Below are 16067 nucleotides of genomic sequence, written 5' to 3' on the forward strand. Positions count from 1 at the left end.
GCCCCTGGGAGTCAGGGCGAGGAGCTCAGCAAGCACAGGAGGAGTGGTGCAGAGGCCGGCAGTCAGGTGGCGTTGGGGCTGCACCGCGCACCCCAGTGGAGGCTGATCTACGGGGTGATGCAGACCCGCGGACAGGCCCCCACCTAGTGCTCAGAGGCCGACTGAGAGCTGAGGGTCGGAGCCAGGCCCCAGGGACCCCCGCATGCAGCACTCCTGGGAAGTGAGTGTGGCCTGGATGCCAGTGCCCCCCCCACCCCGGGCCCAGACAGGGGCCCAGGCCAGCGTGCAGTGGAGCCACCGCACAGAGACAGACACTCGGCAGGGGCCCAGGCCAGCGTGCAGTGGAGCCACCGCACAGAGACAGACACTCGGCAGGGGCCCAGGCCAGCCTGCAGTGGAGCCACCGCACAGAGACAGACACTCGGCAGGGGCCCAGGCCAGCCTGCAGTGGAGCCACCGCACAGAGACAGACACTCGGCAGGGGCCCAGGCCAGCGTGCAGTGGAGCCACCGCACAGAGACAGACACTCGGAGAGCGACAGCACAGCTCTCACTCGCCTTGCCCAGACGCATGGGCCCTGTTCTCAGCTAGCCCCTATCACCTTTCCTCAGAGGCTCTTCCCTCCCACGTTCCGGGCCCCGGTACCGGCACCCAGCTGGCTCGCCAGGGTTCCTAGCTGCAGTTTGCTTTTCAGTGAACCTGGGGCTCGTGGGGCGAGTCTGGGAGCTGTACCGCTTTAACCCAGGCTCCCGAGTTAGCTTGGTTTGTGCTCTTCTCTTGTGAGGCCTGTGCGTGATCTCCGCTGGCCCGAGGAGCTGTCTGGAGGCCGTGCCCAGCCCCGTCTCCATCAGTGCATGCCACAGCTACAAGCCAGGAACCTGTCAAGCGTGGTCCCTGAGGGAACCTCCCAGAGTAGTGAGAGTAACGCCCTGGCTTTTCTTGGAAACAGATGACTTCGAAGTTCCTCCAAGTGTGCACCACTCATTGCGCCAGACACCAGCATGTCCACGAGAAACTAGGGGACGGCCACCCAGACTCCAGCGCCCCCTGCTTGTCCACTAGAAGCCCCAGTGGTTGGACCCCTCCCTGCAGTGCTGGGGAGCTGAGACTAGCCCATGGGCTCCAGCGGAGAGGTGAACCTGCAGCTCGGGAGGCTCTGTGTCCCCGAAACCCCCGGTCTCTGGGGCCTGTGAGTGTGGGGTGCAGCCACTGTTAGGCCACAACTGGAAGAGCCTTCTGCAGCCAGCTGGCCCCGGCAGTCCTGGAGAAGTTCCTCTTGTACTCACTGTCATCCCGGAAGATGAGGCTTATATACATTGAAGAAGTCAATATAATACAAACCAGTAACGCTTTCATACATTACTGCTTATGTAACTTCTTCCACAGAGGGTCTGAGTAATCCTGTTTGTCGGATCTTGCCTTAACAATATCCTTCATTGATAAGGGAATGAGGAACGTAAGTGGGTTTTTGTTTTTTTAAAACTAGGCCTGAATTGCTGCTATTTGGTGATTTTTTGCTGATTTCAATGTTTGATTTTAGAACTTGTGCTCTGAGGCACCCTCGAGAAGACAGCTGTGTAACGAACACAGGAGAAAAGCTCCTAATCCCACTGGTCTCTGCTGTGCCTTCGCCGGAAGCAGCTGCCCAGCCCCGGCAGCGCCTCACATCAGCTTAGTCACATCACACACTCTCTAACCGCCGCACACCGACGTGTGGCTGGGATGGGGGACGCCGCCCTCAGAGCTCCCAGCCCGGCTCACCAGGCCAAGCCCTCGGTCTGCATCCTCGATGCCTTGAGACATGTTGAGGGGCCAGGATGGAGGGACAGCAGCCACCGGGGCCCAGGGCGCCGCTGAAGATTTATGTCCACGTGCTGAAGGCTTGCTTCTCTGGTACTCTAACGAAGAGGAGCTCTGTGCCATGTGCCATCACCGGATTTCCCAACACCGCATCTCACTTCCTTCCCACTGCTCTCTGCCCAGGGCAGCCAATCCCACGGTATGAAAGTGATGGGCTACTTTTCATGAAAACATTTAAACTGTTTTTAAATTGATACAAGGGCTTTTGTGTCACAGGATCTTTGAACTACTTGAGATGTAGTCTGGTAAGCCCCAGGGGGTTAAGTCCCAGTATGACTGAGTTATTCAAGGAGGGTCAATCATAACCCCCATGTGTCCTAGTCCTAGTCAGCCTTTGGTCACCAGGGGGAGCTGCCGGCTTACAAGAGTCTAAACTGGGCTTTGCAAGCCATTCAGCCTGCAGGAGTCAGAAGCCACAGGGAACACAGCAGAGTGTCAGTGGGCCTGGTAAGGAAGGCCCCTGGACCACTCCTGGGAATGGGGGAAGTGACTCCAATGTGCAGGGGTCTCCAGAGTACTTTCTCCACGAATGCCTTCACCTACCCACAACACAAACATAATCCCAAACGGAGTGCCCATCCCCCTTCCTTCTGCACCCCAAGAACATCTACGGATATATTTACCAGTCTCCCCCACAACACAGGGCCAGCCTTCTCTCCTCTCTCACAGGGCCTGACACTGTGCCTGGGACATGCTGGGCCCATGGTTTTCCCCAGATGGGCAGCAATGTCGTCTAGAAGTAACTTCCTGCTTTTTCAAAAACATTTACTGGTTTTAAGAGACAGAAATAGAGAGTCAGGAAGGGAGAGAGATGAGATGCATCAACTCATAGTTGCATCACATTAGTTGTCCATTGACTGCTTCTCATACGTGCCTTGATTGGAGGGCTCAAGCCAGACTTCAGGCTTCAAGTAGAGACCTTTGGGCTCAAGCCAGACCTTAGGCTTCAAGTAGAGACCTTTGGGCTCAAGCCAGAAACCCTGGGATCACGTTGATGATTCCACACTCAAGCCAGTGACTTTATGCTCAAGCTGGCAAGCCCTCGCTCAAGCCAATGAGCCCACTCTCAAGCCGGCGGGGACCTCAGCGTCCCAGGACAGGGCTCTATCCACTGCAGCACCACCAGTCAGGCAGCGTCCCAGGACAGTGCTCTATCCACTGCAGCACCACCAGTCAGGCAGCGCTCCAGGACAGGGCTCTATCCACTGCAGCACCACCAGTCAGGCACTTTCTGCTCTTTCTTAATTGCCTCTGCCCTCATCACCATTTCTGCTTTGGGCCCAAGTCTATTAACCATTTTGTATACTTTAGTATTTAATGTCTACTCCAGAAAGGGAAGGGGCTTCCAGCAGCCTTTCTCTATATGATATTCTGGAATTTGGCCTATAATTATCAATATAATAGCTTGTCTCCAGAGATACAGACATCAATGCCTTACCTCCCAAAATACACGTCACTTCTTACACGAGGTGGAGTCTCACTGCCCACGCTGGTATCTGTGCTGGCCTTAGTGACTTGATTACCGACAGAATGTGGCAACAGGGACGTTCTGGGATTCCCAGCGCTGAGTAGTGAGAAGACTTCTGCCTGTTCCCTAGGATGCTGGCTCTGGGGAATCAGCTGCAGGCTGTGAGAAGCCCACGCCACAAGGACAGGCCGCACGGAGCCACTCAGGTTCACAGTCCCAGCTGACATCTGCTACCAACTGCCAGGCCCGCGAGTGAACCATCTTGGATATCCAGCCTAGTTGAGCCTTTCTAGATGATTCTAGCCCCAGGTGACATCTGACTGAAAGCTCAGGAGAGACTGAAGTGAGAATTGCTCGGGGAGCCCTGTTGACCCACAGAACCGTGACTGATGATGTGTTTTTCGTAAACTGCAAAGTTTAGGGGAGTGGCTTAGTATGCAGCAATAGATAACCAAGCCCTCTGAAATAAAGAGGGATTGCTCCCAAACAGGGAGAAAAGAACTTCTCTATTCAACCCTGATGCTGCGAGAGCCATGAAGAGCCTCAGCAAGCACTCAGAAAAGCGCAGCGAGTGGATCCTAAGTGGTTAGCTGGAAGGATGGAGGCGGGGGCAGCCCACCTGTACAGTCCCTGCCGGAGTCTCTGTTTGGTCCAGTGCGCCGCGTACCAGTCACAGCCGGGGGAAAGTGTCTGCACAGGGTCAGAGTGGAGTTAAGTTAAAGTGCTTGTTCTCTGTGGCTTTGTTTTCATCAACACGCATGGCTCAGAGATGTGTCTTCACCATGAATGCCCAGATAAAGACGTCGATATGGCTGAGCATGTCTTAGAGAAGGTTCAGGTGAGGACAAAAGCCACACAACAGATCACATGACAGTGTCTGCTTCTGCAGCTCTATTTGGGAGCATTTACCTCATGACGCTACAAATGCTGACCTCCCTGACAACATCCATGGCTCATTTCTCAGGGTTTCCTTTTCATCCCTAAAGCCTTTTCATTCCTAAAGACTGGCCGGCAAGTCTTTACAACACACTGTTTCTTCTTTATGTTTGCAGGCTTCACACGTAGACAGGTCTTCACATGCACCCGACTGATGGTTCATTTGTCTTCTCTAACCCCAGCAATTCCAGCTTCCGAATGCTGCTCCCCTCTTCTGAGTGCCCGCCCACTAGGAAGACAGTCGCGGGAGTGGGTCGGACATCAGACTGAGAACGGTGAGTGGAAGGACTTGAACTCCAAGTTCATTTTGGCCATGAGCTGGTTGGGTGGCCGGCAGGCCTTCCCACTGGCCCTGTCTCTCTCACAGGAAGCAGAGGCTGGGCCAGATGTTTCAAGTGACTCTGTGCCTATTGCGACCTTGTCCCCACCTGCTGAGGCTTTTCCCAGGGGACTCCTGCATCTCTCCATCACTTTGCCCCGGTTGTCTCCTTTACTCCTACTGTGGGCCTGAGACGTGGGTGTGTTTTGAAGAGACTTTTTTTCCTTAATGACCCTCCATGTCATAAGTTGGTGCTGTTTCTCTTTGTCTTTGTAAAAATGAGAACAAAGAGACCCCGTCCCTCTGAAGCCTAGGAGCAACAGCCAACGACTGGCCAGCAAGCTCTGAGCACACTCGTCCGTTCCAACCCTGCATGGCCAACCCGTGGACTCACTAGAGCTTAGTAACCAGAGCTAATTCCCACCCCACTGCAGATGTTTCTATTGAAAAGCACAAAGAATCAAATTTTACTGTGGGCGCTACGATTAGAATGTGAAAAAGATACTGGCTCTCAGAGAATAATATTTACACTTTTGAATAAGACATCAAGCAAAATTTGACAAAGTAAGTAGCTTTTTACAGAGCCATCTCTTTTGATTAAGCCTTCCCAACTAACCAAGGTTTTCTGGGGCTGTTGTTGCTGTTTAGAATAACATTTCCCAGTGTTAATTTTAGTCTTCAAATTTAATTTCCATACTTTGTCATGATGCTTGATTCCTCAAGACTCACTTTTTTAACACTGATTTTGAGAAGGAGAGAAGGAGAGACAAGCAAGAAGCATCAACTCATAGTTGTTTCACTTTAGTTGTTCATTGATTGCTTTTCATATGTGACTTGACCAGGGGGCTCAAGCAGAGCCAGTGACCCCTTGCTCAAGTCAGTGACCTTGGGCTTCAAGCCTGTGACCTCGGGATCATGTTGATGACCCCTTGCTCAAGCCAGTGACCCTGTGCTCAAGCCGGTGACCTTGGGGTTTTGAACCTGGGACCTTAGCTTTCCAGGTTGACACTCTATCCACTGTGCCACCCCCAGTCAGGCTCAAGACTTACTTTTGCCTCAACTTTGATCTTTCTCCTCTTGCAAACATTGCAATGGAAAAGAGCTGAGCTTCTCCTAGGCCATGTCCTCCCGCTGAGGTGGAGAGGCCACAGCTGGCAGCTCAGCTGCAGCCACTGCTCAGAGCCGGGTCTGAAGCCAGCGAGAGTGGTCTGCAGCCAGAGGCCCCGGGTTCCTAAGTGCTGAAAGCACAGGTACGCGTGTTCGCAGAGATACAGCCACAGATGGGAGGAGGCCAAGTGGGGGTCACGAGGCCCTCTGTTCTCCCTTCTGCACGCAGCACCCTGCCATCCTTACCTCGGGCACTGGAAGGGGCAGAGGTAATCATCTGGGATGGTGCTGAGTGAGTGGAACTCAGGCTGGAGGAAGAAGGGCTTGCCTGGGACGAGGACAGAACAGAGACGTTGGTGACGGAGCCCTGGTACCTGGGACTGGGATACGCGAGCTGCAGAGGGAGAAAAGTCAGCAGGTTAGAGGTCTGAATGGGCAGGATCGCACGACTGGCCTAGACTTGATGCTGCGGGGTGCCTAGACCTGGCGTCTGGTGCTGTCCTCTGGGCCCTGAGGGCGGCCAGGCTGATGGCCGGCACTAAGGGTCACACACACCATGCACGGAGCAGGGCTGTTGGGTCGATTCCCATGGAGGAAGCAGGACAGCCATCAGGAATGCCAGGCAGGGTGGCATCTGGCAGTAAGAGCAGCCAGGACTGAAGCTGGATTCCCTCTTGGGAAGCAAGGTCTGGGAACAGCAGCGTGGACGGTGTGGTGGGAAGGCAGTTTTGCTAGCTCTTGGCGTTCCGGACTCAGGAACTGGAGAACCGAGCAGGGATGTCTGCCCTCGGACCAGATCGGCCGGCAGAGAGCTGAGTCCCCAGGTACACACTCTGGCCCGTCCCCTTGAACAGCTCTGGTACCTGCATGTGGTGGTACAGGTCTTCAGGGGCCTCGCCCACGGAGCCATCGCCCAGCATCACCACGTTTCCCGTGTCGCTGGATGCGTGTGAGGAGAGAGAGGATGACGAATGGCGACCGGTGCCCATCAAGGTCATGGGGCTGCGGACAAGAGGCGGGAGCAGGAAGGAGTCAGGCCTGGGGCTGAGACTTTGCTAGGTGGTAGGGGGACAGTAGAAAGGGGTGTGCAGAAGCCATCCCCAGCCTCAGCTGACCACTGGTTTGGAGGGTTCCACAGGTCATGCTCATACCCATGCGAGGCCTGGAGCAGTCCTCAACCCCACCCTGCTGCTCAAGGGCCCTGTTCTGGGAGGACAAATGGTGGGGAGTCTGGCACAGCCTCTACCAAGAGTTAACTGGCTTATGGCCACTCAGTCTGATGACAGGCTCCTGAGCAAGTCCTCAGGAGAAATGAAATAGATCTGCTGAATCAGGTCACTGATCTGAGCCAGTGACCACCCTCTGCTGGGATCTGCTCCTTGGTCAGGGTGCTCTCCTGGTATGGGGAAGTTATCAAAATAGCCAGCTGTGACCCATCTCTGTGCCTCCTGCCACATCTGTGGCCACTGGCTCACCAACAGCTCCCCTCTACTAATACGAAGCAGCCTCATTCAGTGACTCCTTCTCACCGGCTTAGTGCCCACTCTGTGCTGACCAGCTGCTCACGCTGGGAAACAAACGTAAGTGAGGGGCTCCTCCCCCGGCCTGGCCTTCCTGCCCTGGAGGCTTTGCATATCCTCAGCTGAGCCCAGGCAGACCGGGACTCCTGAGTTCAGAGCGGCCACGCTTTGATGTCCCCATCACCATGCTGTTCTCTTCCTAAAAACTCACTGGTGATCCCCATGACCCTTGAGATCAAGGCCGAAGGCCTGAATGACTGAGGCCCCTTCAGACTGGTCCTGGCCCCTTACAGGCCCTGGGATCCTGGGACTGCAGCCACTTGGCTCCGCTCGCAGTGCTGACCCAGCTGGCCTGTCCACACCCTGAGGGGTCTGCGTGTGTTTGTCAGTTTGCCTGGGTCTTGCTCCATCACACCCTAACCCCAACTCTTCTCTGCCTTCAGACTTTTACTTGTCCTACAAGACTCAGCCCACACGCCCCTCCTGGGCGTTCCCACGATACTGGGCATTCTGCTCCGTAACCCAGGGTGATGGATGCAGAGCACGGCCCTCGGGCATGTGGGGAAGAGGGCGTGTGAGTGAGCACGCAGGGACTAGCTTGGATTTCCTTGCTCTGAGCTTGGATGTTCAGACGTACCTTTGTGCAGGGGACACTCCCTAGCCCTAAGCCCTCACCTGTGGCGATGGGTCATCTTGATGCTCTCAGGGCTCATGGGGCTATGGGATGCCAGGACATTTCCCCGGGGGGTGCTGCTGCCTGAGCAGGCAGGACTCAGCTTGTCCAAACCCGGAAACTCCTGTGGAGAAACGAACGTCCCTTCATCAGAGAGTGAACAACAAATACATTATTAAGGGCTGAGAGGAAAGAGCAGGCTGCCAGGAGAAATGTGAAGGAAAAAATATAAGGTCTACCGGAAAGTTCTGTCCGTTTCTATCACAACAAGTTTCGACACGTAAGCACATGATTATTTGGCGCATGTGTGCCTCTCTATTTTTATCACTTAATGTATACATACTGACGTAGCAAATTAACTAAAACAAAGTTGATTCATGTTAGTCTTATGTGTGAAGCGATAGTGTACCCATGGCTACTGATAAAGTTCATTTACGCCACTGTAATTTTTACGAATTTCAACAAGGAAGAAATGCTACAGAAGCATGTCTGTTGCATCCACCATATTCCCCGGACTTAGCACCCTCTGACTATCACTTGTTTTTGTCCTTACAAAATTTTTTGAAGGGCAAAATATTAAAAAATGAAGAAGATATCAAACAAGCACTGGTTCAATTTTTCGCATCAAAAGATAAAACATTTTTCAAAAATGGGATATACAAATTGCCCTCACGCTGGCAAGAAATCATTAATAATAATGGCAATTATATTATTTAATAAAGTTTATTGACGGTAAGAAAAATTTGTATTTTGTTTTATTCCAAAAACAGACAGAACTTTCCGGTAGACCTTATAAAAAGAATCACATAATTTGGGCTGAACCAGAACTGCTGAGTTCTTTTGGGCAACAAGCCTTTCAGGACGAACACACCCTCCTAGCCATGTGGAGCCCTCGAAATCATAACTGGGATAGGCTGAAGCTGGTCTGAGGCCCCAGGAGGGTGCTAACAGGCTTCCTCACTACAGGGTAAGTGGGACAGGAGCCGGGAAGCAGGCGGGGAGAACTGATGATCAGCTGTCAGTCAGCAGGTGCCTCTTACATAAGGGCCGGGGTTGGGTTTTATTGGATTGCTAAATGGACCAGCTCTTAGTGACCTGGGTTAAGTTGTCTGTGACACAGTTTATGGGGACATAGGACACAAAATCCTGATGTAATTAATTGAAAGACAGCACAGTTCTATTTTAGTATAATTAAATTCTTATTAAGTATATAGACATCTTAGCAGAAACATTTGATCCCAAACCCTCCTGGGTGACAGCACAGTGGCTTGTGTCCCTACTTGTGACTCTGAGGAAACAAAAAGCACAACTGACCAGGTTTTCTCAAGTCCTCCCCAATCTGTGGGCCCCGAGTCCACAGGGGATGCTTCTCAGCTTGGCCCGAAGAAGAAGCAGGTTTTCTACCCACTTCTTCCAAAGCATACAGAAGGCTGAAGGTACCTCTGCAGCGGGAGAGGACACCCCCTTGTGTGCCCTAGACCCTGACGAATGTGGTGAGCATGTGGCACGTTTGCTGAAGTGATCGGTTAGCCTGCATGGCAGAGACCCCCCCCCCCAACCTCCCAGGTTCTAGCTTGACTGAGTCACCTGCTACGACAGAGATGTTTGCACACAGTGGCGACCAGCCAAGTCAGCAGCAGATACAGCAGAATGAGGGGTAATGGAAGACCCATCAGATTCAGTGACACTACCCAAGTTCTTTACAAAAGGACACCCAAAGTTAAAGTGGGGGACATAAAAGACTCTCTGCATGTTTCACTTTCAAGTACAAAGGGAGAATCATCACCAGACATGTTGGAGGAAGATGGAGAGAAAGAAATTTCAGGCTTTATGGGCTTTCCTCTGGAATGTGCCAACTTTTCAAACTACAGACAAGCTTCTTCATTTTACACTGCATGCTATCCACACGTGTGCAGGAACAGGCCTAGACCTGCACTGGAGATCGAGGGGGACCGAGATGACCAGAACCTCCAGCCTCCAAGAACAAGGCAAGTCGACCCCCACAGGTCAGGCCCACTGAGTCGGAATGGCCCCGCCCCACAGGGCCTCTGTGGCCAGTGGTCATCCCTGAAGGGGAACTTCTTGTCCACAACAGCCTTGCCCAGCACTGACCCTCTGTGTCCCATGCCTGCCTGACACTTCCACCCAGTGGTCCTGGGTAACGAGAAGAGAGCAGCAGGTGACTGGGCTCACAGCCCTCGAGATCTGGCAGCCAGTTTGTTTAGCAGGAGGGCTGGCCTCTCTAGAAAACACTTGCAGTTATTCCCATTCTTGAAAATGGGGTAAGGGTATGTGAACGGGTTCAAGACCATGTGAACCCCATCTCAGACAGCCAACTTTCCCTGTGAGACCCCCGAAGGGAAAACGGTCCTGGAGTACAGGCCCTGCCTCTGCTCGTGTGTGTGTGTGTGTCACGGGGCCAAACCCTTCCGTGGAGGCCTAAGAGCCAGGCCAGAGTCTGTGACACCTCCTGGGTCCTGAGCCAGCCCCAGAACCTGCCTAACCAACCTAAGAGCACCCAGTGTGAAAGTACTCTCCAGCCTGGGCTCTTGCTGATGTGAGCCTGGGTACCAGACATGTTGGAGGAAGATGGAGAGAGGGAAGGAAGGCGGCTAGAGGGGAAGGGAAAGAGAGGTGATGGGAAAGAGAGGGACAGAGGGAGGGAAGAGGGAGGGACGGATGGAGGGAGGGAGGGAGGGAGGGAAGGCAGGCAGCTAGAGAAAAAGGGAAAGAGAGGTGATGGGAAAGAGACAGACAGATGGAGGGAGGGAAGAGAGGGGGTGAAGGTGGGGAAGGAGAGAGGAAGAAAGAGATGGAGAGTAGGCTAGCTTAGGCTATGTCTTACCTCTTTGATTTCTTGGAATAAAAAATATCTCCAAAGAGCTCACTACATGTGAGCCACATACTTTAGCTCTTTTTGTCCTCATATGAACACCTTTCTTCACTGGCACAGTACCTTGATAAAACGTTCTTTGCCCTTGACCCTGCTTTCTCCTGAGGGAGGGGGTGAATGAGAGGATCCTGGGCACCCCTCCCCTGCACAGAATACCCACCTCTGCGGTGGAGACAGCTTTCCCGTCACCCCCTGGCCTCCCGCGTTCCTTTCTCTTGCTGCACAGGCTCGGAGAAAGCGACACCTGGTTCTACCACAGCAGGGGCAGGGCAGGGCAGGGCAGGGCAGGGGCAGGGCAGGGCAGGGCAGGGGCAGGGCAGGGGCAGGGCAGGGCAGGGCAGGGCAGGCAGGGTCAGCTTACATGGTAGAGACTGGCCCGCATCATCTGGAACTGATCGATTAGCTTCTTATGTAGAGGGCGCATTTCTGGGTGCACAAACTTCTCGTGAACTGCCAGCCCGACTCCAAGGACATGGACCTATTAAGGTGACAGACAATGCCACCCTGTTAGCCCGAGAGCTGCCCTTGAGAAGGGCAGCCACTCGTGGCACAGCATTTCCCTCTGGGCCACAGGCCTCTAAGTCCTGCAAGACACACCTGTTCCTGCATGAGCTCCTTGAGTTGGGTGATCTTCTCAGCGTCTCCCGGGTGCTTGGTGATATAATCTTTATCAAAGAAGGCCTGTGGAAGGAATGCCAGGTCAGGAAGCCTCTTCCCAGGACAGCTGTTCAGATGGGGCCCAGGAAGCTGGAGTCTGAAGGTCCCACCCGCAAGGCAGCTGGGTGGCCTCCTCCCAGGAGCACACACCAATGCACCTCTCATGGCCTGCCCGGACCCCCTGCAATCACAGGTGTGTTTTGTGTGTGTGTGTGTGTCTAAGAAGGACTGATGGTGGCCAAGTCATCGACGCCTGGATGCTAGTCCCAGTCCTTCATGGCTGGGTGGCCTGCGTAGGGCAGGCAGGGATAATGGCCAGGGTGTGGGGGCTAGTGTCTTAGCCACCTCCTGACTCCCTTCTTGTGAAGGGCGGGTCTTGGGCTCCAGGACTCCTGTTGGAGGCCACTTAACATGCTTCCATAATCAGAAGGATCACCCATCTGGCAGAGTTAAGAGAGTAAAAAGCAAGAACCCACCCAGAGCTGTGCCACAGAAACAGGGAGTGGAGGGGAGTCTACAGCCTCATCCAGGAGCACCCTCCGTCAGCTGCGGCACAGCGAGGAGAGGGTGAGCGGGAGGCTGGCCGCCACACGGGCCCACTCACCTCCTGGTAGCGCGCGATGCCCCCATTGACCGCCGCGTCGATGACACCGTTCAGGCACATGCTGAGCAGGTTGATGTTGCCGTGCACCTGCTTGTGCTGGTACTGGCTGATCAGAGCCCGCAGCTCCTGGTTCTTGTTCTCCACAACCTGGATGGCGTTCTCCAGGGGGCTCACCTCCACCTGGGGTGCACAGCACAGGGTCAACACGGGCACAACCACCACCCCTCTCTCTTCCCAGTCCTGCCATGGTGTTTCCCTGCCCTTGCTCCTGTGGACTTGACCCCCTGGGGCCTAATTTTCTTTACTGATCTGTAGACACTGAGAAACGCAGCAAACAGCGAGGAGCCCGGTTCTGAGGTCAGAGAGCTCTGGCTTCCTGAGCCTCGGGGAACAGCTTCCTCCTTTGTAAACTGGGAGACTGAAAGCGCCCGCTGCCGCAGGGCACTGTGAGGACTGAACGAGAGAAGGGGCACGAAGCCCCAGCACAGGACAGGCCTGCGGGACCTCGGCCAGGCAGGCGGCCAAAGCCCGCTCTTTCTTTCTTCAGTCCGTAGAGAAAGGTTCCCAAGACCAGGACTGAGAAGAGGCGGTGGAGCCCAGCCCGTCTGCAGCATGCACGGCTCACCAGCTCCCTCCTCTCCACTTCGAACCACCGAGAGATGCCAGGCAAGCTATGGGTCAGGGTCAGCGTGGTGCGCTCGATCCACAGGCTCTGCAGGGAGGGCACAGGTAGGTACGGGCCATCAGACAGCAGTAGCCACACCCTGCCTGCCCGAAGGATGACACGGTGCGAGTTCCCAGGAAAGTGGGGCTTGCCCGGGTCGCTGAGCACTGCTCTGCCTTCCGAGATTTGTTCACCTTGAATTCATTCTCCTTGTCCTTGGGGCCTTTGTGAAAAGGCCTGTCGTACCGGAACTTCCTCACATTATTGACACGGTAGAAGCTCTTGACACGATCCGGGACCCTGTCCATCTGCAGGACATCCACATAATCGGGAATGGGCGTCACCGCGTAGATCTGCAAGTCTGGGCAGGAAGTGAAGGGGAAATCTAGACTTGCCAGAGAGACGGACCTGCGTGGCCGGCCCGGGTCATCCCGCAGGGAGACAGGAACAGCACAGCCCACTTCCTACTGGAGGGGCAGTGGCACTCCAGGGGTAAATCGGACCCAAGCGCAGTTAGACCAAGTCTCCCCGTTGGCAGTGCCTCCCGGGGCCTGCAGTGCCACTCCCGAACACTCGGCCAGGCTGCGCCCCTTCATCCCAGAAGGAAAAGGGTCAGGGGACTTCGGGTGCCGACTCCACAGGAATGAGAAAGTTGCCTACTGTAGGTAAACTATTTACTGTAAAACAATAACCTTTCTTTTTTTGAGAGAGAGAGAGAGAGAGAGAGAGAGATGGGAACATCGAGCTGTTCCTGTATGTGCCCTGACCAGGAAATTGAACCAGCAACCTCCATGCTCCGGGACAATGCTCCAACCAGCTGAGCTATCAGGCCAAGGATTTTTTTGTTTTGCTTTGTTTTTTAATTTACTGGTTGATTTTTAGAGATAGAGAGGATGGGAGAGAGAGGAGAGAGGGATGGGAAGCATTCATTTGTTGTTCCACTCAGTTGTGCATTTACTGGTGGCTTCCCGTGTGTGCCCTGACTGCAGACTGAACCCACAACCTTGTCATGTTGGGATGACGCTCTTTTTTTTTTTTTTCATTTTTCTGAAGCTGGAAACAGGGAGAGACAGTCAGACAGACTCCCGCATGTGCCCGACCAGGATCCACCCGGCACGCCCACCAGGGGCGAAGCTCTGCCCACCAGGGGGCGATGCTCTGCCCATCCTGGGCATCGCCATGTTGCGACCAGAGCCACTCTAGTGCCTGAGGCAGAGGCCACAGAGCCATCCCCAGCGCCCGGGCCATCTTTTGCTCCAATGGAGCCTTGGCTGCGGGAGGGGAAGAGAGAGACAGAGAGGAAAGCGCAGCGGAGGGGTGGAGAAGCAAATGGGCGCTTCTCCTGTGTGCCCTGGCCGGGAATCGAACCCGGGTCCTCCGCACGCTAGGCCAACGCTCTACGGGATGACGCTCTTAACTGACTGAGCTGACCAGCCAGGGCCAAAACAAATTTTTAATAAAATACTCTTTGGGGGTCTTTGTGGAGATAACATATGGGAGTCCACCTACCTCCTCCCCTGAACAAGCTTGCCACAGTCATGGCAACTATCATGAGGTCTCCGAGGGAAGCGTGTGCGGGGGACAAAGGCCCGGGTGTGCAGTCAGACTTCCACGTGTCACTGAGACCACAGGCACTCCCATCTCCGCGCCCACTCCCCGGCCCCACCGAGCCTGGCCTCAGTCCTCCTGACAAACACCAGTAGCAGATGCACATGGCGTGCAGCAAGCACAGAACTGGTAGTACCCCTGTGGCAGCAGTCCTGGTGAAACTCCAGATCGCCCCATACAGTGACTGCTCCTGACTGGCCAGGGCGGCCCTTCTGGGCCAGGGCAGAGAGGAATGGCAGTCAGCCTGCGGGACAAAGGTCCCTCTGAAGCTCTGAGGACTAGGCCCCCCGTGGCTAAGGGCAAGCCAGGGCCTCCTCTGAGGCACAAGTGCCCTGCGAAGTGTGGGTTAGTGACAAGGACATGCTCTGGCTCAGCACTTGTGAGTAACTAGCCTCTCAGGCCAACGACACGGCAGAGGAGGCTGACTGGGGCCTCTCCTCCCAGGGCCCGGCCCTCCGGCCCCACCGAGTGTGAAAAGATACACTGGGCGTCACACTGCAGGATGGCGTCGTCGGGGTGGTTGGGGTGCTGCATGGCGACGGCCTGCGGGAACTCGCCGAGCATCCTCTGCTGGAAGGCCTCCAGCCGCTCGTAGTCGTGGCCGCGGCACACGTACTCCTTGTTCTGGGCGGACAGAGAGCACACTCAGGGCGCTGCCTGCGCCCCGCCTCCACATGGGGCTTGGCAGCGACTCCGTGGCAGGCAGGGGGCACGGCGCCGTGTCTGTGCCAACGGGAGAGGACGGCCAGGAAGCGGCAGGGGAAGGAGGGAAAACTGCCTCGGCACGGGGCAGTGGGAAGGGGCGCCGGCTGCGAGATGCCTGAAGGACAGGTGGCACCCAGACAGAGGTGCAAGGTTGGGGGTGACACTCTGGAAAAAGCCCTGAGGGCTCTGAGAGGTCCAGCTGGGTCAGCCTGACGGAGGGGGGCAGGGAAGGACAGTCTCTGCAGGGAAGGTAACACCCAGGGCGACAACAGCCAGACAGGAAACAGCGCAGCTGGGAAGAAGGGTGTGTAGGGAACTGGTGGGCGGGTGGCCGGAGAGGTCGCAGCTGCGTGCTCAGAAGGGTCACTCTCATCAGCCGGGAGAAACCATCCAAACTCTGCCGAGTGGTGGCAGGTGTTCAGGAACTGTTTATTGTAGCAGTTCCTGTACAAATTAGTCTCAGCGGAACAAACTGATATCATTCTAAACACACATTTCTTCTTTTTTGTTTTTTTCAAGTACACATTTCTTAAAAACTTTGGTTGGGGTTAGGTCCAATTTTTTCCCTTTGTGGACTGAAGTCATGACAAGGCACCCTCAACCGAGCTGCTCTGTCTGCCTCACTGCTGGTCACGAGTGAGTGGTTGAGGGAGGTTCCCTGAAGTCCTCTGGTGACAGCGCCCTGCCAGGCCAGCTGCTTCACCAGATCCACTGTGACGGAGTGGCCTCAGGCACTGGCAGCTGCTCGGCCATGTCCTCAGAGGCAGAGGCAGAAAGAAGTTTCACAGGGCCAGCACACGCTTCCCGGCACAGGGATCATCCCGGGCAGGGCCTTGGAGGGCCGCAGTCTCTGGAACAGTACCCATACTCCCCTTCCACTTGTCCCCCCTCTAAGGAAGAACTCGGCTAAGGCGTGGCCACGTGTCCGGATGGATCAGAATAGAAGGGCAACACCAGAAAACAGAAGGCGAGGAGACACAGGTTGGCCTCTCCAGTGGAACATAACAGTAGTCAAAGGACAGACATGTCTAAGTCCCCTGCCTTGTAAGCAAA

General features: G+C 54.9%; 1 protein-coding gene across 7 annotated transcripts in view; it reads right to left on the reverse strand.

The window, feature by feature from the left end:
• The window catches only part of DOCK3 (dedicator of cytokinesis 3), a 261860-nt gene that overhangs the window by 12614 nt on the left and 233179 nt on the right, over nt 1-16067 (reverse strand). For all 7 annotated transcript variants that reach the window (XM_066350463.1, XM_066350461.1, XM_066350460.1 and 4 more), the window contains 9 exons: nt 14792-14933; nt 12896-13062; nt 12663-12749; nt 12038-12217; nt 11374-11457; nt 11138-11254; nt 7886-8007; nt 6554-6692; nt 5937-6084 (listed from right to left, as the gene is read on the reverse strand). In XM_066350463.1, coding sequence (XP_066206560.1) covers nt 5937-6084; nt 6554-6692; nt 7886-8007; nt 11138-11254; nt 11374-11457; nt 12038-12217; nt 12663-12749; nt 12896-13062; nt 14792-14933 — 1186 coding nt within the window. The remainder of the gene's footprint in view (nt 1-5936; nt 6085-6553; nt 6693-7885; nt 8008-11137; nt 11255-11373; nt 11458-12037; nt 12218-12662; nt 12750-12895; nt 13063-14791; nt 14934-16067) is intronic.

Source organism: Saccopteryx leptura, chromosome 10, assembly GCF_036850995.1.
Source record: "Saccopteryx leptura isolate mSacLep1 chromosome 10, mSacLep1_pri_phased_curated, whole genome shotgun sequence".
NCBI classification, from domain to species: domain Eukaryota; kingdom Metazoa; phylum Chordata; class Mammalia; order Chiroptera; family Emballonuridae; genus Saccopteryx; species Saccopteryx leptura.